This window comes from Elgaria multicarinata, chromosome 9 (genome assembly GCF_023053635.1).
Source record: "Elgaria multicarinata webbii isolate HBS135686 ecotype San Diego chromosome 9, rElgMul1.1.pri, whole genome shotgun sequence".
NCBI lineage: Eukaryota > Metazoa > Chordata > Lepidosauria > Squamata > Anguidae > Elgaria > Elgaria multicarinata.
The window spans coordinates 36,795,651-36,821,997 of record NC_086179.1 but is presented as its reverse complement, the minus strand read 5'-3'; the positions used below and the strand labels follow the sequence as shown (position 1 = coordinate 36,821,997).

The window sequence follows — 26,347 nt, the reverse complement described above, 5'->3', positions numbered from 1 at the left end:
AGAAACAGATTCCTAGATTGGGTTTTTTAAAGCAGGATTGGGCAGGCTTCAGGCTTGCAAGATCTAGTTTGTTTTTTACTAGAACCCTGAAGTCCATCAAGCAGCCAAGTACAAAATACTGTCTCAGGCGGGTGGACATACATGAAGAATTAAAGAACAAGATGCCTCTGACCACATGCTCAGTCCAGGAAATTGTGATCAGTACCAGAACCAAGCTGACAAGTCCTTTCACAGAAAAATGCACTCCTGATTTTCTCCCAAGTGTTCTTTTTCAGCAACACAATGGCCTGGTTCGCACTTAATCCTAATCCATGGTTTAGTTAACTTTTCATGCTTTCCTTTGAAGTTGAGGAAGAATCTGATTCAGAGCTAGAATAATCTGATTTAGGATCTAGCCAAGTTTTGGATTTGCTGGGAACTTTTCTCTGCCTAGTTTCACAGTAGATTGCAGTCAAGAGGAGGCAGTTACTCCTCCACCACCACAGCCTGAGATAGCCTGGATAAAGAGCCAAGTAGCCCCAGCCTGAAGAACATTCTTTAATAAGGGGCCACAAGGCAGACTTGGGTGAAAGGAGGGGCATGCTCAAGGCTCTCTCCCATACTATGCTAGCAGCTTAAAAGGAGAGAGGAAAAACAAACAGCCAGGTGGAGTTCCCCACTCTAGGCTAAGTTCTCCCTCAGGGTTGAATTAATAAGTGAGGAACTCTAGTTGCTCTGCCCTCACTTAAAAAGTAATGTATGGGTAAAAAAGGTTTGTAGTTATAATGACGCTGATTCTTTGCTGCTGAATGACTTGAATCCTGAACTACTGAATGGCTTGAATCCTGTGCCTTGGGGACCTGTCTTGGATTATACTGCTGGACTTCTGGCTCCTGTTTGGAATATCTGAGTTTACTTGAAGTTGGACTCACAAAGGACTATGATAAAGCGATTGTGCTTGTGACCTGATACAATAAAGGAGTTTGCAGTTTCTTTAACATGTATTTGGTTAGTGGTCTTGCAAAGGAGTCAGTCTTGACATAACCCATGGTTTGTTGCCCTACTCAGGGTTTTTCTGGCAGAAGATTGAACAAACCATGGTTTGTTTTCTTGACCCCTGGGTTATTTGTTTCCCGCTTTCTTCCTCCACTACCTCCCTATATCCCAAATGCTTTTGCAGTGCTTTAGTACTGACATGTAGAGGAACTGTTTTTTTGGACAGCTCTTGCCTTGTAGCCTGGCAAAACAACCCATGGTTCTGGGTGTGCAAATAACAACAAGCCATTGTTTAAACCACCAACAAACCATGGGCTCTCTTTCTGGGTCCTTCATGGTTAAGAAATCATACTTCATTAAGTGCAGCCATGTTCACACAGCTTGACAATTCAGAATTCAACCAGGTCGATTTAGCAGAGGAGAGCTTTTTAACTGTTGCTTTACACAGACAATTGGGGATCTACTGATATACTGCAAATCAGTCAGAGATCTACCAGTAGATCCTGATGTAGCTTATGCCTAGCTTTGTTTTAAAACAGGGGTAGACAAAGTGATCCTGCAAATGTTTGGGTTTACAACTCCCATCAAGCATAGCCATCATAGCCAAAACATATAGAGCATCACAAATTATATGCCATTCCTGCTTTAAAGCAACCCTATAATTTCTACTTAGGGCCTTGCTAGACCTACATCAGAATCCGTATGGGAGGAGCAGCCAGACTGCGCTAGAAGTAGCGCGGGCTGTCGCTCCTTTCCACACGTCAGACGCGACGGGGAAAGGAAAGCCCTGTCGCGTCCTCCATTTTAAAAAAAAAAAGTTAAAGGGGCCATGTGCGCAGGAGCGCACCAACGAAAAGGTAAGTCATTTTTTTAAAAAAATAAAGGGTTCCCCACTCCCCCATCCCTGATTTCCCCCCCACAATGTCTGATGCCCCCCCGCTCGCCATGTCCGATGCCCCCTCCACCACCACCCCGGCTCTGCTCTTCCCCCCCCCCCCATCTCTCCTGCCGGGTCCACTTTTCCCCCCCTGGCCCCCATCTCTCCCCCAGCCTGATGGGCACAGTGCTTCTATAGAGCGCTGTGCCCAGTGCGCGGCTTCTCCCGGCTACTCGCAAGTGAGCGCATAGCCGGGAAAAGCCGCAGAACCAGCTAGACTTTCCTCAGCCCGGGATTGCAGAAAAACCGGGCCACAAGTGGATCCAGTCACCCCCGGGTCAAGAGAGAGTTTAGCCCGGCATGACCCTGGGATCCCCTGTGCGTCATCTGCACGCACAGGGATGAGCGCGGGTTTCAGCCCGGGCTAAACCCTCGTCTAGCAACAGCCTCACTTGCATGTCTGAGAAAACAGCAATTGTTGGCAGGCAAACACACAAGCAGAAAATTACCCAAACAACACAAACCAAGTCAGATACTGACTATGTAAAACTATACTGGCTATACACGTAACTCAGGGTGTCGCCAGCTTCAAAGGGCTAGCAGGCTAGAAGCAGACGCTGAGCAGAGGTGTACATGCAGCATTATTGAGGTGGAGGGATGAGGACAAAGCTACTGCAAAGTAAACTGCCTATTAATCAAATAGTGCTGATATCCACATGTACCAACCATAAAAACACTCAAATACCTGGCTTACCTTCTGAGTAGATTCCTTTTTTTTCTTATCCTCTTTCTTTCTTTTCTTGTCTTCCATTAACTGTTCTTCCTTTTCTTGCTCCTTCTCTCTGTTAAAAGTTTAAAATTAAAATTTATTCCTATATGCTCTATTCCAAAAACCCCCACAAAAGAACAAATCAAAACTGTACATCAGAGATACTGACCACCTCTTTGATCCCCTTTTTGAACTAAGTTTAAAGTGACTCAGTTCTGAAACGTATTGGCCTAAATCCAAAGAAACTATAAGCACACACAGGAGGGAGAATTTGCATAGTTTGAGATTTCCTTTAACCTCACTATTACAGACAGCCCAAATGTGAATTGATTTTTAAACTTAACAGAAATGTGTTTCTTTGGCAATAGAAATTGCTCAGGAAAAATTCAAAGGAAATTTCCATCTGCATTGTTCTTTCCCCAGGTACACATAAATCATCGTTGGGCTGTTGTATTCCAAGAGAAAAGCTTGCTCTGGAAGATCATTTCCAGAAAGGGCTACTGCAAGACTGCTGTCTTTCATGTGCCAAGTGCCACAAGAATCCATACTGTCTCCCATGCTGTTTAAAATCTATTTGTACTAGGAGAGGTCATCAAGATGCTGGGGTTAAAGTGTCATGAGTATGCAGACGATATACATCTTTACCACTGTTTTTATTTTTTGATGGTTTTTAAATTTTGTATACTTTTTAATGTTTACCATTTTTAACTGTTGTAAACCACCCAGAGAGCTTCGACTGTGGGGCAGTATATAAATGTAATAAATAAATAAATAAATTCTAATCCTAGGGAAATGGTGGATATCCTGAAACGTGCCTGGAAACAATCTTGGCTTGCTTGGGGTTGAACTTGCTGGAACTTAATCCAGACAACACAGATGTCTGGATTGTCAGGGATGCTGAAAATCTAAGTATAGCATACAGCCTGTCTTTGATGGGGTTGCATTCTCCTGAAGCAACAAGTACACAGCCTGGAGATGCTCTCAAACCCAGTCTTCTACCTGGATGCCTACGTAACAACAGTGGCCAGGAATGTCTTAAATTTGAGAGCAGAAGCTGAATACAGATAAATCGGATCTGGTCCCAGGTACCCACGCCTTAGTTAGATCCAGTCTGGACTATTGCAATGCTCTCTACATTGGGCTGCCTTTTAAAGGATGATCCAGGAACTGCAACTGATGCAGAATGTGGACACTGGAATGTTTTATGCTTGATTAACTCAACACATTACATCACTTTTATATCAACTGCACTGGTTACCTATTTATTTCCAGATCCAATTTAAAGTGTTGGCATTGACCACTTGCCTCCATGAGCCTGCCCAACACTTACTCCTCTCTGGCCCATTGCCTCTGGAAATATAGTTGTCAGGTACAAGGGACAGGGCCTTTCCAGCAGTGCTCTCCATGGTGAGAACTAATATGATCTCCTCTCTTCTTGCTTTTAGACAGGTTAAGATATTTTTATTCAGTCATGTTTTCATGTTTATTCTTTTGCTGTTCTAAATTCTGGGGACTGCAAACGGAAGAAGCAGAAATCAGCTTCTGCAAATTCCTTTCTGCCAGTGTAAAGTTGAATACCACCCACTATACATTTTATTATTTTGCTTTCTGCTCTGAATGTATTAATATGCAGAAAAGTGAGGTGAAATACCTAAATGGATATCTTAACACTAATATATGTCAGCTCCGAGCTGATCTGAAATTTGCATCCATCTATTTGCATCTCGGTCATTTGATAGCATTAAAAATGTATGCCTTTTTACACACATGAAACTGATTTCCAAGGTATTTTTATTTATTTATTTATTTATTACATTTTTTTACCGCCCAATAGCCGAAGCTCTCTGGGCGGTTCACAAAAATTAAAACCACAATAAAACCACCAACAGGTTAAAAGCACAATTACAAAATACAGTATAAAAAGCACAACCAGGTATGATTTTTACCCTATGTGAGCAAGAACTCAGGTTTTAATTGGGCTTAGAAGCCAACCAAAAATTTCTGGTCAACAGGAATGTGGGGAGGGGACTTCTCACTGATGTTGCACTGTGCCTCTAAAATCCAATGCAAGGTCAGAGATAATGACTTGCTCCTCTCTCCACTTCCAAAATTCAAGGCAGTGGGGAACCATCCTTGAAATCATGCTGCACTCAGGAGTGCTTCAGAAAACACAGCAAGAAAAACCACTGTCAAACCCAGCTTTAAGCTGGAAGAGAAGCTGTCGCTTCTCATTTTGGCCCTGTGATTCCATGGTGCCACAAGAATCTCAGAAGCACATTTCCAACAAGAAGCCCTACCCTCCTCTCAGTCCTGAAGCAGGGGTGGATTGGCAATGGGAATCATCATTTCAGTTTTGGGCTTTGCATGAACTTGGAGGATCTTGGAAACCCAGTACCATTGGGTAAACAATCCCTGTCTCCCCCTCCAGTCCAAAGTTGCGAAGGAGGGCTGGGACATGTTTCACTCTGTGCTTCCAAACTTTCACAGAAGAGCATCAGGAAAATAATACGGCTTTATCCCCAACCCAGCTTCAAGGTTATGAGTATGGCTAGGGTTTATACTAGTAAGAGAGTGGTAGAACATGTGTCATGAGAAGTTAAATAGTGGACCCCTGTAAATTACACTAATAAAGGAAATTAGCATATTCAACTGTTATATTCTCTTGCTGCTGCTATGTTTCTATTGAAGTGCATATGCTTGAAATTGACTGGTTAATTCCCCATGTGTGTTCTATTGAAAAGGCATCTCCATTTTACTGACCATTTTCACTCACACAAGTTGACACGATCTATCATAGAATAGTAGAATTGGAAGGGCCTGTAAGGCATCGAGTCCAACCCCCTGCTCAATGCAGAAATCCACCTCCATGTTTCAACCCTGCAGACAACTCCCATGTTTCAACCCACTGGCAATAATTCCACAGGTACAACGTAGACAAGAGCGATTTAGAAGAATCTTCTGAAATCCAGTCCATCTGGTATCTCTTACAAAAATAACAGCTTCATTCATCTTCCAAAATCTATTTATCTTTTTATAACACAAGGTAAGGGAAGGGCAACTGAAAATTCTACCATAATGTTTAGCTTAATTTAACAATTCACAAGATCAGTCAACTAGATGAAAAAAAACTGAGACACAGAATACTGAATCAGCTAAAGTCATAAGATTAAAGTGTGGGCCACACTTTTGCTACATGCCCGAGCAGGTTGTTTGTAGCAAAAGCATTTTATGGCTTTCTTGCAATAAAAATATGCAGATATTATTGAATTGATCCAAAGAGTCATGCTGTAATATTTCTGCCACTCCCCCTAAAAGATTAGTTTTGTAGTCTGTGGGTGCCCAGTGGCCTCAGTAGCATGGAGCAGGATCTTTTAACAACTTAGGCTGATATATAACAACTACAATCCTATCTGAACAGATAAAGCCTAGCAACAGTTAACCATGCTCTGGTGACCTCTCATCCATTACTGCAATGTGTTATATATAAGGCTACTTTTGAAAATAGTCTAAAAACCTCAGCTGGTCCAAAATAGGGCAGCAAGATTAACTGCAACTGGCCAACATGATCATATTATGCCAGTACTCTTTCATCTGCACTGGCTTCTAGTCCATTTCTGGGCCAAATTCAAACTGCTGGTGTTAACATTTAAAGCCCTAAATGGCTTGGGGCCAGGTTACCTGAAGAATAATCTCCTCCCATATACACCTGCCCAGACCTTAAGATCATCATCAGAAGTCCTTTTCCGGGAGCCCCCACCAAAGGAAATGAGGTGGGTGGCTATACGAGGGCCTTTTCTGTAGTGGCATCCCAATTATGGAATGACCTCCCCAGAGAGGCTCGTCTGGCACCAACATTGTGATTTTTTTGGTGCCAGGTGAAAGCCTTATTTTTCCAGCCATTTTAATTTTAAGTATGTTACTGTATTTTAAATCTTTGCACTAGAGCTACAGTTTTGTTTGTTTTTCATTCTGATTTTATGCTGTAATTTTAAACCTTTAAATTATGTTTTATTATGTTGTATTTTATGGTTTTAATTGTTGTGAACTTCCCAGAGAGCTTTGGTTATTGGGTGGTATAGAAATGTAATAAATAAATAAAATTCCTTCAGTGCCAATATTTAGATCTAGTTCACTCCTTTGTGCTAGTTTCTTCACCGTACAATCCTCAAAATCAACATACTTGAGTGCCAGACTGGTAACCCTATCACCACATACCACAGCCTGGTATATAGACAAGAAGATCTAAGGTTTCTGTTTGGAATTCCTCAATATCTAAATAGGCTATTTAATTGTCCCTCAGAGATTCAGGTACTACAACACCACACCTGAAACATTTGGGTAAATAAATATATTTAAAATAGTTTATTTAGTGTTTGTTTTGGAACACTTGGGTTCCTATATCTTGGTTGAATGGCTGAAAAAGGGTGCATCAGAAATCAACTATAAATGCTTTTAATCAGGCAAATAACAGATGAAAAATAAAACGATTTTTCTCCCTTTTGTTCTTTCTTGTGTTTCAGGGTAAACAGGAAAGAGAGATGGGAATCTGGTGTCTATGGCAGAAACTCTAGGGGGATATGAAATAAACTGCTACTCTTTGGCTACAACTTCCCTTGGGCTATGAGAGTTCACTATGAGAGTTGAGAAGCTCTCTGGGGTTTAGGGAGTTGGGGAGGGGGAAGTGGAGCAAGGGAGACTGCACAAAGGAGAATTAAGATTTTTTTAGTGCCAAGTTTAGATCAGGACAGCTAACTAATTTAAAACAATCACTCCTAGAGGCAGAAAGTTGTTCACCAGCAAGGAATGTTTGCTGTTTCTTGGCAGAAATCCAAAGTAGCATCTCAACAAGGAGCCTGCCTTCTTTAAATAGATTATCTGGAACCACTGGTATTGATGACCCTCTTAGTGAAATATCACACATTTAACACAGTTAAATAAACAACAATGCTGTCTCCTTTACTCAAATGGCCAGAGTAACATCCATGTTTTGATCAGCAGACTTTTGAAGGGAAGGTATGTTCACATAAAATTAAGTATGCACAGGCTAATTAAATTCATTTCAACAAAGGATTACGAAAGCCATAGTTTAAACACTGGATGTGCACTGAAAGTTAAGTTCTCAATATTTTGTAAGGTTCCTTCCTAAAGTATTGAGAACTTACAACGAAGACCCTTGACTATGTTATTTTTGCTGCAATAGACTAACACTACTCCTTTGGTAGTTGAGAACTTCGTATAAAAAATGCTCAATCTAAAACCAGAATGGACAAGGTTTTTACTTTTTAGCCCCTTACCTCCTTCCATTGAGTTTGAAGACGTTTAACAAAACCCACTGACACAGTCTCCTTGCAAAGATTGGCTAAAAAGATTGGCTAATCATCCAGACAATATTAAAATAGATCTTCTGATAACTTGAGAAATATTTAGGACTAGTTTTATGTTAAAAGAAAATATTTCATTATTCTGTGATGCCAGAAACACTGGTACTTTCCTGGCTAAATGGAGGTACACATTTATAGCACATTTCATTTTAACTGGGGAGCAAGTCTCACTGTCCCTAAATACTGTGCTTCGGATTGCAGCCTTAGTCTCAAAAAACAAACAAAAGATTTGCTTTATTTTTATTGCACGCACAGAGTACAGTAGTGTTTTAACAGAAAAAGCTTTCAAAACCTACTGCTACACATCCATTTAAAATGTTTTATATAAACATAGAAAATATAAAGTGAAAAGGTATGTTAAATTTTCATTTTCATCTAATCAAAATCCCTTGTGATGGTCAAGGTTCAGGGTAGTAAACACTTCTGAACATTATTTTAACAGGCACTTCCAATGTTAATATAAGCTCCACTCTATTCCTATTTATTTACTTCATTTGGGCAAGAAAACCAACAAACATACAAAAAATAGAGGGATTAACATCATCACAATGAACTCTGCTTACCCAAAATGAAGAGGGTTCCACTTCTTCTACAGATATTTTGCACACAGATTATTTCTCTCAGTGTTTCTTTGTTACTTTTACAGAAATAAGTACACCCTCTTTATTAGAGAAAAATCTACTGCCAAGATACTCAAATAATCCTACTTCTTTTGTGCACTCAATCTGAAAGGGCTAACCATATTTTAATGACACTAACTACTGTATTTTAATGATACTAACTTTCTTACCTAGTGTAGAGCTCCTATTCATTGAGCTGAACCTTACAACTTTCCTATTAAGATGGGGGGGAGGAAAAATATTCCCCCCCTAAAGATATAGAGCAATTTCCCTGAGAAAATAACCAAAAAATATTAATGAGAGAAGTGCACACACTTGAGGAAAAAAAAGTAGGGATTTATTTCAATTTGATACAAATCGCAGTCTAAACAAAACTATTGGAAAATTCTAGTACATTCATTAAGAAACACTGTAGTAAGCATTAAATATGACAGAATACATTGCCTTGAGAAAGCAAAAGTATACAAAAAGTTAAAATCACAGGCGCTAATAATTTTGAGGCTTATATATACAATTAGATTTAATTTACAGTATTCTCAAGTTGTTAGTTTATTCTAAAATTGATTCTTGATCTTATACCTCCATGCGTGATATACAGAGCCACCGTTTCCCTCAAAGTCTTTAGAGGAGAAAGTGAAATTGTATTTACCATTCTACCAACTAGGCAAGCTGCTAAAAAATTCTTGTTCCAATTGCTTTTATATGCACACTGTCTTCACCAGCAATTGAGGCAAGAAAAGAAGGTTCACATAACAAGGTTTTATATGGATTTTTTTTAAAAAAAACCAGACAAATTTTGGTAAGAAAGATGAGCCATAGAAAGTCCAAGATTAATGAAGTCCGTTTATTAGTACCATTCATTGTTTCCTGAAGTTTAATTCAATAGGTCATTGATTCATGCCCCGGTAACCTCCAGGTTAGATTACTGTAATGCACTTTGTAGGGCTCCCATTCAAGACTGTTTGGAAATTAGTTAGTTCAGAATGCAGGAATTAAGTCTGGGCATTATGATCACACAAATGGGACCCATGAAAAAAAAGTTGCAGTGCGGAGTTCTCCTATTCAGGGTTCCAGCAAATGACCGATGCGCAACTCCATGCCGTTTCATTCCCCCCTCTAGAAATGTAAAATTTCCAGAAACGATTTTTCTCTTTTATTTCTAGAAAAAATGAACATTCGAGGGAAAGTGAAAAAATACACTATTTTTTTAGTACTCTTTACATGCCTAAAATAACTTTTTTACCGTAGGAACATAAAGTGTATTGTGTATAATTTGGTTTACTCATAAAGTTATCATTAAAATAAGAAAAAATTAAAAGTAAAATGTATTAGTAAATTTGTAGACTAGTTAAACTAGTTAAAACAAGCCAGGATCAGAAGCCAGTTTGACGTAGGCTTGTTCAGACAAACCTCTTTTTAAAACCATCACAGTTTGCATCTAATCAGACAAAATACAGAGTGCATTTAGTTAAAAATGGAAGCAGATGCTTCCAATCTCCTCCTCACCGCCATGTGTGGGAAAGGGGAAAACCGAAAGCTCATTCATGTAGCACTAAACTATGATTTAATGGCTGGGTTTGCAGTGTGTATGTCTGCTATTAGCTAATCTTATGTTATTCTATTTTAGTATGCATTTATTAAAGGTACTGAAAGCTATAGGTATATGTTTGTAGGTCACTTTAAGAACATCTTTGCTAAGATGTTAGTTCAATTATAAACCAGCTTTTGCATCTTAACTGATAAGGATTATGATCCAAAGTTTCCTAAAGCACCATAATCTTTCTAGTCACCACAGTAGTTTTGCAATTTGTTAATGCACATGGCAGGACTGTTTAAGACACTGAAGGAAGTGTACTTTAGATAAGATGAAAGATAGTAAAGTACCTAAACATTGTATGAAATGGCCATCTAATCTGTTAAGATAAAGAGGATAGGCAGAAGGTCTGAGAGAGGTCACTCAAAGTAAAATGAAGATCAACTCTTCCCTGCTATATTAAGCTTTAGTTTGAGCTAGTGTGTCTGTACAGAACTTTGCACAGTTAAAAAGAAGTGCAAGCAAAACCCTGGCAATTTCATAGAAGGATTTATTACTCAAGTCAAGTAGAAACCACAAAATGTTTCCAAGACGGGAATAAAATTAAACTGTACCTTTAAAACAGGTTCTCATCTTGCTGTGAAGTATCAGGCCAAATGCTTTGCCAATGTTGCCAATTCAAAATGTGATCTAAAATTGACAGGATCATTTTCTGAACAAAACCAACTGAAGCAATCCACATGTGTAGCCTCCAATCATTTAACCTGGTACTTGTATTTGAAATTTGGTACATACAGTAATAGCTGACAATAATTTAATTAGCTCACAAGATGTTTCACACACCCATAAATGCATAAAGCATTACAGAGAGCTTTTTCTTTTAAAAACACTAAAACCACAGTATGCATCATTTAGCATTGTCCTATAGGTCCAGGGACAGAATCCAACAGGGTACTTATGTCCCAGCCAATTCCCTGCTGATTCTGTTGCGCAAGCAGTGGGTCCCTCCAAATATGTTGCATAAACGAGAGCAACAGAGTTTTAGCACTTCCCAGAGGAAGCCCAAAAGGAGGGACATTTGTTTCTTGATCAGAACAGGTCACTAGAGTTCCCTTATAGGAGCTCTTATAGGAGCCCTGCTGATCTGCACAGAAATGGGTGTTTTGCTTGTTTCAGGTTCTTACCAGAAGCACGAAATCTTTGTTCGGCAAGCAGTGGGTGCCACTTGCCAATGGGAATTGACAGGCACAAGAGAACTGATGGGTTGTAAGCATCCCATTAGATTCTGCCCCTGGATAGGACGAACAAAAGAACTTATTTCTTGAACTTCCTGAAATATGAACTCCTGCCTCTCAGAAAAAAGTCTAGCTAATTGAAAATCAAATACAAAATAAAAAGTCAATGTTTAATTATAAAGGCAGATCAAAAGTTGCCTTCACAAATCCCCAGTTTCTGTGTAACAACTGAGATTTATCACTTTAACTATTAACTAAAAATGCATATTCGTATTAGCTAAAAATAATAAGTTCCCAAAAGTTAAAAGTTCTTAAGATGCCACGTCTTTCATACTTGCTCTAATTAGACAACATGTGAATATGTAAAATCTTCTATCAACTTATTTAAAATAAGCAATGAGCAATCATTAAGAGAAGGGAAATAGATGATTTAAAATGTGATCCCAAAATACTGACTCAACTCAGGCGAACTGAGTCCCACCATGAATTATGCCTAAAACAGCCATGCATATAATAGAAATTAAAATACATGTTTACACGCTTGCAAGCTTTTGTATCAGGAGTGGGCAACTTCCAGAGGTCTGGGGGCCATTTTCAAACCTCAACCCTTCACCCGCTAAAATTTTTTTTATAGCATCTACAGTGCACCAAAAGGGGCAATATTAGTTTGCATGCAAACTGATTTTGATACTTTGGGTGCTCTGTAGTCCTTCCATGTGTTGCCCACTCATGCTTTATGTTTTATAGTGATCGTTATAGTTTGTATGTTACCTTCTACAACCCCAACCCCACCCTGTTTAACTAGTATCTGATGGAAGTACACTATAGCCCAGACTTCTCCAACTTGGTGTCCTCCAAACTTTTTGGAATGTAACTCACAGCATTACTGACCATTGGCCATGCTGTCTGAGGCTTATGGCAGTTTGAAGTCCAAAACATCTAGCGTGCACCTTGTTGGAAAATACTGCTCTAGTACATAATAAATTTGTTAGTCTAAGATTGCTCCAGACCCGCTTTTGCTGCTATCAGACTCACATATCCACCCTTCCAGAAATTTTTTTTGGCAGCTTGGTCGTATGTATTTATTTCTCACTGAGTGTTTTTTAATACATCACCTTTAAGTGCAATGATGTAATGCAGAAAATGTTCTAAATTTTCTGCAGATTTTTAAAAAATTCATAGCTTTATTGGTAACAACGAATGTATGCCATGTGCAAATACAATATTAGGCAAAATTGTCAGTTTCAAAGTTGCAATTGCAGGTGATTATCCCTAGTGTGTGTGTGTGTGTGTGTGTGTGTGTGTGTCACTGAAATACTTAGGTGAAATAGAACTAATAGGTAGCAACAGTGAAATTGGAGGAGCCCCCCAACAACTTCAGTGGAAGAAAGTTGAACTCCGTTGAAACAGATGAATGGTTGTCAGCATATCACACAGTTCTTTGGGCTGTGAAAGAATTTATTAGAGTGCCAAGTTTTCAGTACCAATTAGCCTAGGAAAATTAGAATAGGAAAAATTTCTAATTCTAAATTTTCCTGAAAACCCACATCATTAATTATGTGAACAGCTTTTTAAAGAATGGGCACATGGGCACACTCAGTGGGTTCAGAAACTGTCCTGGACACCAGCATAAAATGGCTATCATGGGAGGGATGGCTAGTAACAAGAGACAAGTAACCTGTCCCAAAAGAGTAAGTACAAAGCTGAAGTAGGGTCTGATCCTCAACACACTAAACAACTCCTTTGAATCTAGTTTTCAGCATCAACAGCAACCTATTTTCGAGAACGCAAACTTTCCCTCTCACTACTTTCAGCAAGACAAATCATTCCTTGCGTTCTCCTTTCACCCCAGCTCACCACCAAGACACACACACCATGTCCTCATCTTCCTCACTGCAAGTACATGAAAAGCCACACTCATTCTTTTTCAGGAACCCTCCAAAATTTCCTCTGTACCCTTTTCCCCATCCTCCCTCCCCCCTCACACACAGCCCTCAATCCATTCAGACATATAAAAACACAACAACAACACCCCAGCCCCCAGATTGCTCCCAGCTAATGGCACCAGCCCCTACTGGCTTCCTGCTGCTCTCCCTACTCCTCTCCACTGGCTTCCCACTGGCTCAAGCCCCAGCTGTCTTACAGCTGCTCTTCCTAGACCTCTTCCATCCCCCCTTTTTTTCTTGGTTGCTAAATGCATTACAGAAGAAAGCAACTGCCTGCAGACACCTGCCATCTTCATTTTCTAAGAATGTCTCTGAGCCCCACAAGTTGCCTAGAGGCATCCATGAGAAATAAAGATGGCAGTGGCTGGAAGCCTTCACTTTGTTTTGAAGCAATTCAAGCTGCTGGCAAGAAAATGTGTTTGTTTTAACTAAAAACTGGGGGGGTGGAGGGCTTCTAGGCGGGCAACAAGAAAGGTGAAGGGGGTAGGAAATGAGATCTTTGGATGTCCAAGAATGGTGGTGCTTAAGGATTGAACATCACAGACAGGGATATACTGTGACCTGGTAGAAATATGCAAAATATAAATTGTAGGGGGTGCAAGGACTTTGCAACTAAGGAAAAGGTGTGTGTGCTGCATCTGGGAACAGACAGAAAATCAGGATAGGGATGGTGTATCTTGGTCTAAACAACGAAGAATGATTTTGGTAGCAGAATTGAAGGCAGAGGCAAGAGGGCCAAGGAGCGACAACAGAAAGCTAGAGGAGAAAGCATTGCAGTTTCAATAACGAAGATAACTAGAGAAAGACCAGAGTTTTCATCAAGTGGGGGGGGGGGGAAAGCACATATTTTGCCCCTGTACTATAGAAAAGAGAGAAACCAAAGAAGAGGGAGGAACTGCTAATAAGACCATGCCTTCACAAGAGTACTGAGGGACACCATCAGTGGTTAAGGAGACAATAAAGGAGAGGATGAATTAGGGAATCAAATGAAACATCAAAATAAACTAGATGGGTAATTGGCAGAGTGGTATTCAATGAGAAGTTCTGGATCAGAGAAGAGCTGGGTATCATCAGTATATAAGTAGTACTGAAAGCTATGGGATCTGATATCACCAAGGGATGGTATGTAGAGAATAGCAGACCAACAACTGATTCCAGAGAGATGCCAGTTGAGAGGGGGAAAGCAGAGGAGAGCAATTAGATAATTAGAACCAGCTGAGGACAGAATAACAGAAGCCTAGGACAACAGGAGAGTCAAGCAGGGAAGGGTACTCAACAGGGAAGTCAAGTACAATGAAGACAGAATGGATTTGGCGGAAAGAGATTTGCCAGTGATTTTGATGAGAGTAGTTTCAGCGGTATGCAAAAGACAGATTGTAGGGTGTCAAGAGAATTTGGAAAAGCAGCATGCTCCAGGAACTTGGACGCAAAGGGGAAAAAAATGAGATGACAGGATCATGAGATTTAATTTTTTTTTTTTTTTTTTTTAGAATGAACACTATGGAAGCATGTTTGAATACAGTAGGGGAAAGAGCCAAGAGAAGTATGTGTTGATTATGTGAGAGGAGAAGATTGCAACCTGCAGTCCAGAGGCAATAAGATCTGGGGCACACTGAGGGATTAGAAAAGGAAATAGGGCAGTGAAATGAGGAAAAGAAGAGAGACGCTGAAGAAATTGGGGGAGATAGATGGAAAGAGAGTTGGAAGACAATGGAGATAGAGTGGATAAAATTGAAGTTAACACTGCTTCCTTCAAAAGCCCTGAGCAGGGAACTTGGAGAGGACAGGAGTCAGCAGTGTATTGGTATAAGAGTATACGAACATAAGAAGAGCCATGCTGGATCAGTCCAGCACTCTGTTTACACAGTGGCCAACCAACTGTCGACCAGGAACCCACAAGCAGGATGCAGACACAACAGACCCTTCTACCCATATTCCCTAGCAATTGGTGTATACAAGCTTACTGCCTCTGATACTGGAGGCAGCACATTGCCATCAGGACTAGTAGCTATTGATAGCTTTCTCCTCTAGGAATGTATCCAACCTCCTTTTAAATTGGTGGCCATTATTACATCTTGTGGAAGATGAATTCCATGGTTTAACTATGTGTTGTGTGAAGCAGTACTTCCTTTTATCTGTCCTGAATTTCCTAGGTTCTAGTATTATGGGAGAGGAAGAAAAATGTCTCCCTACCCATATTCTCCACACTATGCATAATTTTGTACACCTCTATCATGTCTCCCCTTTCCCTCCTTTTTTCCAAGTTGAACAGCCATCCTTCATAGGGGATCACTTTATAGTTGCCCTTTTCTGCACTTTTTCCAGCTCTACAATATCATTTTTTAGGTGTGGTGACCAGAACTGTACACAGTATTCTAAGTGTGGTAGCACCACAGATTTGTATAAAGGCCGCATGATACTGGCAGTTTTATTCTCAATTCCTTCTCTAATTATGCTTAACATGGAGTTTGCCTTCTTTACAGCGGCCGCACATTGGGTTGACACTTTCATCAAGCTGTCGAGCACAACCCCAAGATCTTTTATCTAGAGGTAAAGTTGTGGTTGTTTATTCGTTCAGTCATTTCCGACTCTTCGTGACTTCATGGACCAGCCCACGCCAGAGCTTTCTGTCGGCTGTCGCCACCCCCAGCTTCCCCAAGGTCAAGTCTGTCACCTCCAGAATATCATCCATCCATCTTGCCCTTGGTCGGCCCCTCTTCCTTTGCCTTCCACTTTCCCTAGCATCAGCCTCTTCTCCAGGGTATCCTGTCTTCTCATTATGTGGCCAAAGTACTTCAGTTTTGCCTTCAATACCATTCCCTCAAGTGAGCAGTCTGGCTTTATTTCTTGGAGTATGGACTGGTTTGATCTTCTTGCAGTCCACGGCACTCTCAGAATTTTCCTCCAACACCACAGTTCAAAAGCATCTATCTTCCTTCGCTCAGCCTTCCTTATGGTCCAGCTCTCGCAGCCATAGGTTACTACGGGGAATACCATTGCTTTAACTAGGCGGACCTTTGTTGTCAGTGTGGTGTCTCTGCTCTTAAGTATTTTATCAAGATTTGTCATTGCTCTCCTCCCAGTCTGGGAATGGGTGTTGAACAATAGAGTTCAAATTGGTCAAAGAGGCAAATTACCACAAGGCAACTCTTTTGATCTATTAAGGCCAGACATGAACTAGTCCAATTGCTTAAAATGCACAAAGTTTTTACCCAATAACCCAAGTATATATTTTTAAATAAAATAGCTCAGATTCTTCCAATACACACATAGGTTTACTTATTTCTGTCAGGAACACCTAAGCCATATGAACTGTGTATCTGTCAAATACGTCACTCATCTACAGTGAATATTTTTACCATGCTGAAATGAAGCAATAATTTAAAAATGTAATATTAGCTGGGCAAATAAATTTTAGCACCTCACTTGCTCTGTATGGCCTGGATCCAAAGAACCACATGGTAAGTTCTGAGCATACAAGAGGGCTTTGGACATATTTCTCAAATAGCTGTCTCCTGGCCTATGCCTTCTTTTCCTTCAAAAAGCTAGTATTAAAAACAAATGCTGCAACAAATAAAACTTTAATATACAGAGTTATTGCATTTGTAATTATTCAGGGAAAGAGAAAATGAGTAATTTTAACAATGTGCGTACTACTAAGTCTCTCTAGGAACATGATTTTTTTCTTGCATGATGTCAGAGTACATTAATCAACCAGATTCAGGCGATGCAAAACCTGCCTCCGTGTTTTCAGTTGTGAATATTCTTCTTCTGCCCTCTTCCAAGAGCAATATACAACTTGCAACTTTTGCATAGTGTTCAGCACATACTTTTACTTATTCCAATCTAAATTATATGCACATATCTACATTTATTGGGGAGGGACCATAACTCAATGGTAAAGCGCATGCAACAGACCTCAGCTTCAATCTCTAGAATTCCTAGCAAAAAAAGCATTTTAAGTTGTAGGTGGTTGGAAAGATCTCTGCCTGAAGTTTTGGACTTAAATTCCCAGTATTCCTAACCACTGGCCATGCTGGTAGGGGCTTCTGTGAGTTGGAAGTCCAATTCATTTGGAGATTTACCTTCTGCCCTTAGCACTCACTCATACAACTTTACCTTAGCACTCACTCATACAACTTTGTGCTAGACAGACTTATACAAAGGAGTTAACAGCATACTAAATCCAACATCAGTTTCAGTTTCACTATCAAAAGTTCATATGATGAGATTTTTGTGGATAGTGCCCTTCTTGCACAATGAAACCATTATTCTCTAGCTAAAATGCTTTATATGTGCTTGTGCCACCTTCACTTAAAAAAGGAAAGTATCTCATGTAATCATGATATTGGTTTTAACCCCCCCCCTCTGTATTAGAGAAATAATCAATTCTGTACATTTGTATCCTTTTTTTCATTTGGACTTTATATATACCTAGCTGATAAAATTTTAATTTAGTGGAAAACTGTACAACTATTGGAGTTTTTCCATTATACAAAAAATCTTATACAGATTTGTACTCCAGTCCACCACTTAGATTGTGTTTCAGTGTCCATGAATTGCAGCTTAATCCAAAAACTGAATGACTGGGTTCGGACAACACAATAGTCAAAAGTTGATTAAATGCCACCCCACCCATTGCTTAAATAGTCAAAAGTTGACAAATGTGTCATCTGTCTGGGGGAAACCCACACCACATTTGGTTATTTCCAAGAAATAACCAAAGCAAATAATCAATGGTGTGCAGAGTTAACTATTGCACAACTGTTGATTATTGTGTTGTCTGTCGGGCTCCATTGACTATTTCACATGCCTACAGAGTCGCAAGGCAAGAGTGGCAGAAACCCCTGCCGCTCTTGCCCAGCACAGCTCTATAGGCATGTGAAATAATCCCATCCTGCAACGCGCATGGGGAGCCGCCTGATTATGACGTCCCTTCGTAGAGCGCCACGATCATCAGCTCCCCATGCATTTCCCAGGATGGGCACATGCCATCCCTGAGTGGGGTGTCACGAATCACAGTGCCCCATCTGGATATCAGCTCAAGGAGATGGAAGCTCCTTCCATCTCGAGCCCGATATCTAAATGCATTGCGGTGCAGGGGATGAAGGATGTCTCCCGCAGCTTGCTGTGTAATGTCAAACTGAAGGAGATATCCTTCTGCCAAGAGTGTCCTTCTCGTTCGCCACAAAATGCTGGCGACTGGGGATGGTAGCCACTGCTTGAGTGTGGCAGGAGTTCCTAGCATCCCCCATTGCCAGCATTTTGTAGCAAACAGAGCACAGGAGGAGAACTTCCGCCTGAGTCCCACCCTCCATTCGCCATTTGGAGCTATGTGGAGGGCAGAGAAAGACATTGTCAAAGCTCTCTGACAGCATCTTTCTCTGCCCTCCTCGTAGCCCCAAATGGCTAATGGAAAGCGGGACCAGGAGGATGCTCTCCTCCTGTGCTCTGCTCTCCGTGCATCTTGGGATGGCACAGAGAAAAAAGACTCTCTCCTTCGCATTGTCCCGACATGCACAAACAGTGAACAGAGAGCGGAATGCAAGAGGAGTGCATCCTCCTGTGTCCTGCCCTCTATTTGTCTTTTGTGGTTAGCGGCTGGAGAGAGGGGGACATTGTCAGAGGAGCTCCCCCTCTCTCCACCCCTAACCCCAAATGGCGAACGGAGACATAGTGGAGTGATACTATCCCCTGAGTCAGGGAATGGTATCACTCTGCAACGGCTCCTGCTCTGTGTGCTGCATCTCTCTCCCCCCTCTGCACCTCCCCATGGAATGGCGGCACTGGTTCTCACATTCCATATCATGCTGAAGGAGCGGGCAGCTCTACTGCATCTTTCTCCACAGTGTCCCCATATGGAAAGCAGGAACCAGCGCTGCCATTCCATGGGGAGGGCAGACAAGAGCAATAGTAAATCCTGTGTTAATAGTCTACTCCAAGGTTGACTATTTACGGGGGGGGGGGGTACCCAAGACAACATAATAGTCATAAATGGAGTTGATTATTGTGTCGTCCAAATGTGGCTAATGAGTACTAATAAACTGTAGAAATTAAGAGTTATCACAAATTCAGTTTTTCAGAGCAAAGGGAATATTGGAGTTGATATCAACACAGTGTTTGTTACATTCTAAAGAGGTCTTTACATCCCCAACTACTTTAGGCAACCGGCCAACATTTGTCCTCCAATTTCTTCCATTTCAATAACTATTTGCGATCCGAATTGCATCTATTTAGTGGTAGTTTCCCTCATTTTGCTTCTATGTTATTCTCACAACTCAGCTCCAAAAAGAAACTAGGCCTGCAATTTGCCCACAGAGGCATCAAGACAGTCATCAACCTTATACTTCAAAAAAACTGAAAACTGCTTGAAAGTGAAACTCAGCTGCTTGTAAGTGAATTTACCACCCGTTTCATAAAACATTTTGTATTCAATGCACAATTGTTTCAGATGGAGGCTTACTAAAAATTACAGCAGCACAATCACAAACTGTAACACTGTCAGTGACGCAACAGTGTTCTGCACATGGACAAATGCTTGTCAGGTTTAATATGTGATCTGAAATATTAAAGTTATGCACCACAATTATTTCCGGTCTTAAAGATGCCTATAAGTCCATGGAGGAAATTAATAGTCCAGAATGGCTGGTTGATGTTTCCTCAATGGGAGCTAATGGTTAGGTGATAGTTTGCAATCTGTGTTTGAATGAGGTTTCATTGTTGCGTTTGAATGGGATACTTATCAGAGCTTGGAGCAGGTATCAGGTTTGTGTGCATTTATGTATATGTTAAAAAAGCTGGGGGTTGGGAACAGAGACAGATGAAGAGTGTGCTCTGAACTGGCAGAAAGCATCTTGGGACCAGTGCTACATACATTCTAATTTTATATTTGTAAAAGCAAACAAAAAACCTCCAAAATTTAAAACATCCCAATTCTCCACTGCTCTCATTATGTAAATTATATTATTAATATATGCAGTCTAATACATACACACACCCTACCTGTTACTTCAAGAATCTTTAAGACATTACACTGAAGTGCTCAGAGGCACAGATAAATTGCTTATTGGCAAGCCAGATAGATAAATTGCATAGATGAGTAGCAAGCCAGACAAATTGAATTAGATTAGTAGATATATGTGGTTTTTCTATAAAGAACATAGGAAGTGCCATGCTGGATCAGACCAAAGGTCCATCTAGTCCAGCACTCTGTTCACACAGTGGCCAAACAGTCATCAGCCAGAGACCAACAAGCAGGACATGGTGCAACAGCACCCTTCCACCACCCATGTTCCCCATCAACTGGTGCACACAGGCTTACTGCCGTCGAGACTGGAGATAGCACATAGTCATCAGGGCTAGTAGCCATTGATAGCCTTTGCCTCCAGGAATTTATCCAACCCCCTCTTTAAAGGCATCCAAATTGGTGGCCATCACTTGTGGTAGTGAGTTCCATAATTTAACTATGCACTGTGTGAAGAAGTACTTTATTTTATTTGTCCTGGATCTCCCATCAATCAGCTTCATGGGATGACCCCTGGTTCTAGTATTTTGAGAGAGAGAAATGTCTCCCTACCCACATTCTCTATACCATGCATAATTTTGTACACCTCTATCATGTCTCCCCTTAGCCTCTTTTTCAAGCTACACAATCCCAGTTGATGTAACTTTCCCCCATAGGGGAGATGCTCTAGCCCCTTAATCATTTTAGTTGCTCTTTTCTGCACTTTTTCCAGCTCCATAATACCCTTTTTGGGGTGTGGTGGCCAGAGCTGTACACAGTATTCTAAGTGTGGTTGCACCATAGATTTGTATAAGGGCAGTATGATACTGGCCGTTTTATTCTCAATTCCTTTTCTTATAATGCCTAACAGATTCCATTAGGTTATATTTGAAGTTGGTTTTTTTTGCCCCAACGTGCATCACCTTACATTTGCTTACATTGAACCGCACCTGCCATTCAGATGCCCATTCTCCCAGCTTGGAGTGATCCCTTTGGAGCTCTTCACTATCCCTTTGCGTTTTAACAACCTTAAATAATTTGGTGTTGTCGGCAAACTTGGCCACTTCACTGCTCACTCCTAATTCCAGATCATTTATGAACAAGTTGAAAAGGCCTGGTCCCAATACCGATCCCTGTGGGAGCCCCCCACCCTACATCGGGAGAACTGACCATTTATTCCTACTCTGTTTTCTGTTCTCTAACCAGTTACTGATCCATAAGTGGACCTCTCCTCTTATTCCATGACTGCTAAGTTTGTTCAGGAGTCTTTGGTGGGGGACGTTATCAAAAGCCTTTTGGAAGTCCAAGTAAACAATGTCCACCGGATCACCCCATCTACATGTTTGTTGACACTCTCAAAAAATTCTAATAGATTAGTGAGACAGGACTTGCCTTTGCAGAAGCCGTGTTGATTCTTCAGCAGGACCTGCTCTTCTATATGCTTATTAATTTTGTCTTAATAATGCTTTCAACCAATTTACCTGGAATAGATGTCAGCTAGTTGGCCTGTAATTTCCTGGATCATCCCTGGATCCCTTTTTGAAAATTGGTGTTACATTGGCCATCTTCCAGTCCTCTGGTACAGAGGCTGAGCTTAGGGACATGTTGCATACTTTTGTGAGGAGGTCCACATTTTCATATTTGAGTTCTTTTCTATTGTTTGGTTATATAGTAGACAGTATTACTCAGAATCTGAAGTTGCTTTGCAATTATTTCTTTGATTAATTAATGTTCCTTCCTTCACCAATGAGGTTCATTAAAATTGTTTGCCACTTTAAATCTCACCAACACATCTATTTTTCCATAAAACATGAAGTGCACATTCAATGAGAGTGGAAACTAGGATAGGAGGGATGGAGGTCAATGATACTATACATCACTCTTCCACAACCTAGTGTCTCCAGATTTTTTGGATTCTAACCATTGACCATGTTGGCTGGGGCTCATGGAAGTTGAAGTCCAAAACATCTGGAAAGCAGCAGGTTGGAAAAGGCTGCTGTACAAGTTTGTACGGGCAGGTTTTATTACTGTTGTTTCAGACATCAGGATAGCCTGTTTCAGTGCAAGGAATTGAACAAGATATTCCATCATCTTCCCAACTCTGTGGAAAAACTGAAGTGATAAGCCACAATAATCAGTGACACTAATACTCCTTCATGTACAGGGTGCAACAACGCATCACAGACATTCAGTAATACCAATCAATCATCAGGGAAGGTTTATAATGGCACTAAGATACACACAATTTGAAAGTAGGCAAACCACCAAAAGTAGCCATGTAAAAAGCTATGCACAGACTGCCAAGATGACACAGCATTTAAAATGCCAATTAAGCAACTGTCACCAAAAAGCTACAAATTGTACAATCAAGTCCTTTTCAGAAGACATTCCCCATTGTTGTTCTATACCACTTCTCTCCAGGCTGTACCCTGTGAACATTGGTTAGATGGTTATCTGTAGCCTCCACTGGCTGATCTCATGTCCCAAGATCATCTAAGCAGCATGAAGAAAAGATGATTTCTTATTTTCAAATACTGTACAGAACACTCAACTGCAAAAATGTCGTAACATAGCTTGTCCTCCACGATACTGCAGCCACAACGATGAACACACACACAAATACATTAATGTAATGCAGAGTTATGATTAGCCCGATGACAGCAATTTTATAGTCTCTAGTTCTTCGTAAATGTTTGATTCAGCAATTGCACACCATAAAAGTATTATGAATTGTGTAACCAACTTTTATTTAAAAAGCATAAATTAGAACTGCCTGCATGAGATCTCTTAAGACAGAATAATTATCCCTTATTATTTAAATACGTCAAATTCATAACCAGGGTTAAGAGCAATACAATGCATGCATTTGGCGACATGGAAGTTACTTAAGTATGACACTAGATGCTGCTAGTTAAAGATTAAATTAATGAATTAAAAGAATGTGACATGCCATATTTAAACAAAACTGATATCCTTTTGAGCATGATGCAAGGATAGAGCATACTTCTGTAGACCCTTAATGAAGCTTTTTGTGTGTGTGTGTGTGTGCAGTATTTACTCTGAACAGATTGCTTAAAGTATAATTTGCTTCTAAGGGTGTGTCTGAACCAGCTGTTTTTTTCTAAGAACAGCTGGTGCAGTCCACACCTCATCACAATAGTCTCTATGAAAAGGCTCAGCCTGCTACTTCCACACACTTTGGACAACTCATGACAAAATGACCAGCTTGTAAGAAAAGGTTGAAGCCTCTCCACTTAGCATGCAGATTAATTTGCAGAAATGCTGCAGCCAAAAAGTAGCTGTTCCCCGCCACTGGCCCCACTCATGAAAATATCATTTCAGCCTGCTGCATGGCAGTCAGCTGCAGCCCTACTAATGAGTTAAGTGTTATGTTATTAGGGTATCCTCTCCAGATATCCTAAGAAATAATGCAGAGCAAGAGTAACCTTTTCTAGAGATATTTTTGCCCATGAATGAAAAAAGAATGAATACAGAATTTAATAAGAGAGATAACCAGGGATGATATATAAAAAGGTGGCTATATTAATGAAGAGATGTCTATGCTAGGGACAGGGAAGTAGCAAATAGATACAATATATCTAAGAAATTACCTGACATCCTGAATAAAACAGAAGGTAGCTAGGAGTATGAAATGTGAAATTTAAAGCCATGAACGCTAATGACAGAATCTGAAGACATAGTGTTTCTGCTTTTCTGAATACCCAACAATTTCACAAATCTATTAGAGAATTGCACATCTTTGCAGTAATGAGATTGCAGGAGTGATCACAGATGAAGAAGTACCTAGTTCTCTTTCCAGATTTCTGTGTCACAGAATGTCTATTATGCTAACTTAACAAAATAGACCATTTTCACAATCAAATTCATTTATTCATTCATATATCCAATTCAAACTTTAACTAAATGCTTTCACGAGAAAGGCCATTTAGTTAGCAGTCCTATACTCACTTACCTGGGATTCCATTCCATTCACTCAGTGGTGCTTGCTTCTGAGAATATACGCGTAAGATTGCACTAAACACAGAAAAATGCCTTCTATCCAAAGAATGACCAGCCACTTTAATTCTTCCAATTAAATTCCAAGGATTAGTTAATAAATTCCACATGTGCAAGTGCTTATTTTAGCACTAGTCAACTATGATTTTCATTAGACGCATTCCACTAAGAGTAAAGAAATAGTTTACAAGTTCATGTGCCTCATACTGAAAAGTGGCATTTAATACACCCAACTATAAACGAGTACATGATTTAATACAGTGAGAAAAATTAAAGGCCACTGGATGCACTGCTGGCTACAGCCAAGGTGGATAGCCTACCACCTTGGAGCCTGATAGAGTCCGCTGCCTGAAGACCACTGTTGCAAGGGGTGCTTGGCGGAGAGAGGCTGAGTAATGTCAAAACTATATTCTGTTCTCTCTCCGGTTTAGTGTTCAGTTGTTGTATTCGTTTAGTTTATTTGTACGGTTTTATTGAATGTTGTATGTACTGATATTTCTACTATGTAGTTAAGTTATCTGTGTTTGGTTATTCGTAATTGTTTCTACTGTATATTTTGAGTATTGTTATATTTATTGCTGTTTGATACCTTGCAAAATACATTTACTGTTATTCATTTGTTATGTTGTGAGCTGCTTTGGACAAAATTTTATAGAAAAGCGGCATATAAATAAATAGATGATCAGATGATAGCTGTTAATTGCAGTAATTTGAACTAGATTACTAATTTTTAATTATATTAAAAATAACCAAGTTTACAAGGAAAACTCATTTCAATACAAACATATTGGGAGGGCTTCTGCCCTGAAAGGCGGCTAAGAAATGTTTTAAATAAATAAATATTAAGGCCTACACATAAGGCTGGATCAGATTTAACAATCATTATTTAATAAAACTATGGTTTATTAAACCAATTGTAGCAGCCACATGCTCCCTCGTCCTCCCACGTACTGTAATGAAAGACTTTTGGGTTTTCCGTAGCTACAGTTTTCTGTTGCATATGAATCAGGAAACTGTAGTTTACAAATGTAACTCTCAAACCCTGGTTTGTAATCCAAGATTATTAAACTACACTTTCCTGGTTCCTATGTTAACAGGAGATTATGGATTAAACAAACCCCAGAAGTCTTTTAATACAGTGTATGAGAGAGAACAGAGGGACGTGCAGAACAACAAAACTTGTCCTCAATGTAATAAACCATAATTTTATTAGATCAATATTTTTTACAATTGATCCAGGTCACGAGATATTAAAATAGAATCATGACTATCAAGCAGAACTGACCTACAGGTGGCTTTTCCATGTTAAAAAAGAACTGGAAGGGGGAAATGCACAACTGAAGGTAAGTCATGCATTCATTTATACTGGCCTTCCTACAAGGCCCACAGATAAGTGTTATAATCCAGGAGATGTCCTTCTGTATTGGACATCTACTGAGTCCATATAGGGTTGGGGAAAAAGGCAATGCAGGTGGATTTAAGTTTTAAGAGGAGCAGAAAAGGACAATCAAAATGATCAAACGTTAGGAGTGCCTCCCTTATGAGAAAAACCCAAAGAATTTCAGATGTTTTATTTAAAAATGATGATCAGGGAACTATGGTAAGAAGAACCATTTTTTCTTCCTTCTCCCATAATATTAGAAATTGGGATCACCCAGTGAAACTGACTATCTGCAAAATCAGGACTGAGAGTACTTCATACCCCACTACTATTTTTGGCAGAAATGCAGGATATAATTTTAAATAAATAAATGCTCCAGTTTGCATAATTCACTGCCACAAGATGTGGTCAGTAGGACAGATGCTTTTAAAGGGGGAGATCTTTAAAAAAAATTAAAGGATAGATCAACTAACTGCTGTTAGCTATGATGGCTATATGGAATCTCCATGTTTAAAGAAAGTATGTCAGAGATTAACAGTTCCCTGGGGGCCAATGCAGGAGAGTGCTATTGCTTTCACGCCCCCTTTTCGGCTTCCCAAAACAATGAAT

General features: G+C 40.0%; 1 protein-coding gene across 5 annotated transcripts in view; it reads right to left on the bottom strand.

Annotated features, from left to right (window-relative positions):
• The window catches only part of TNRC6B (trinucleotide repeat containing adaptor 6B), a 126,213-nt gene that overhangs the window by 54,607 nt on the left and 45,259 nt on the right, over nt 1-26,347 (bottom strand). For all 5 annotated transcript variants that reach the window (XM_063133561.1, XM_063133566.1, XM_063133564.1 and 2 more), the window contains one exon: nt 2,607-2,694. In XM_063133561.1, the coding sequence (XP_062989631.1) occupies nt 2,607-2,694 (88 nt within the window). The remainder of the gene's footprint in view (nt 1-2,606; nt 2,695-26,347) is intronic.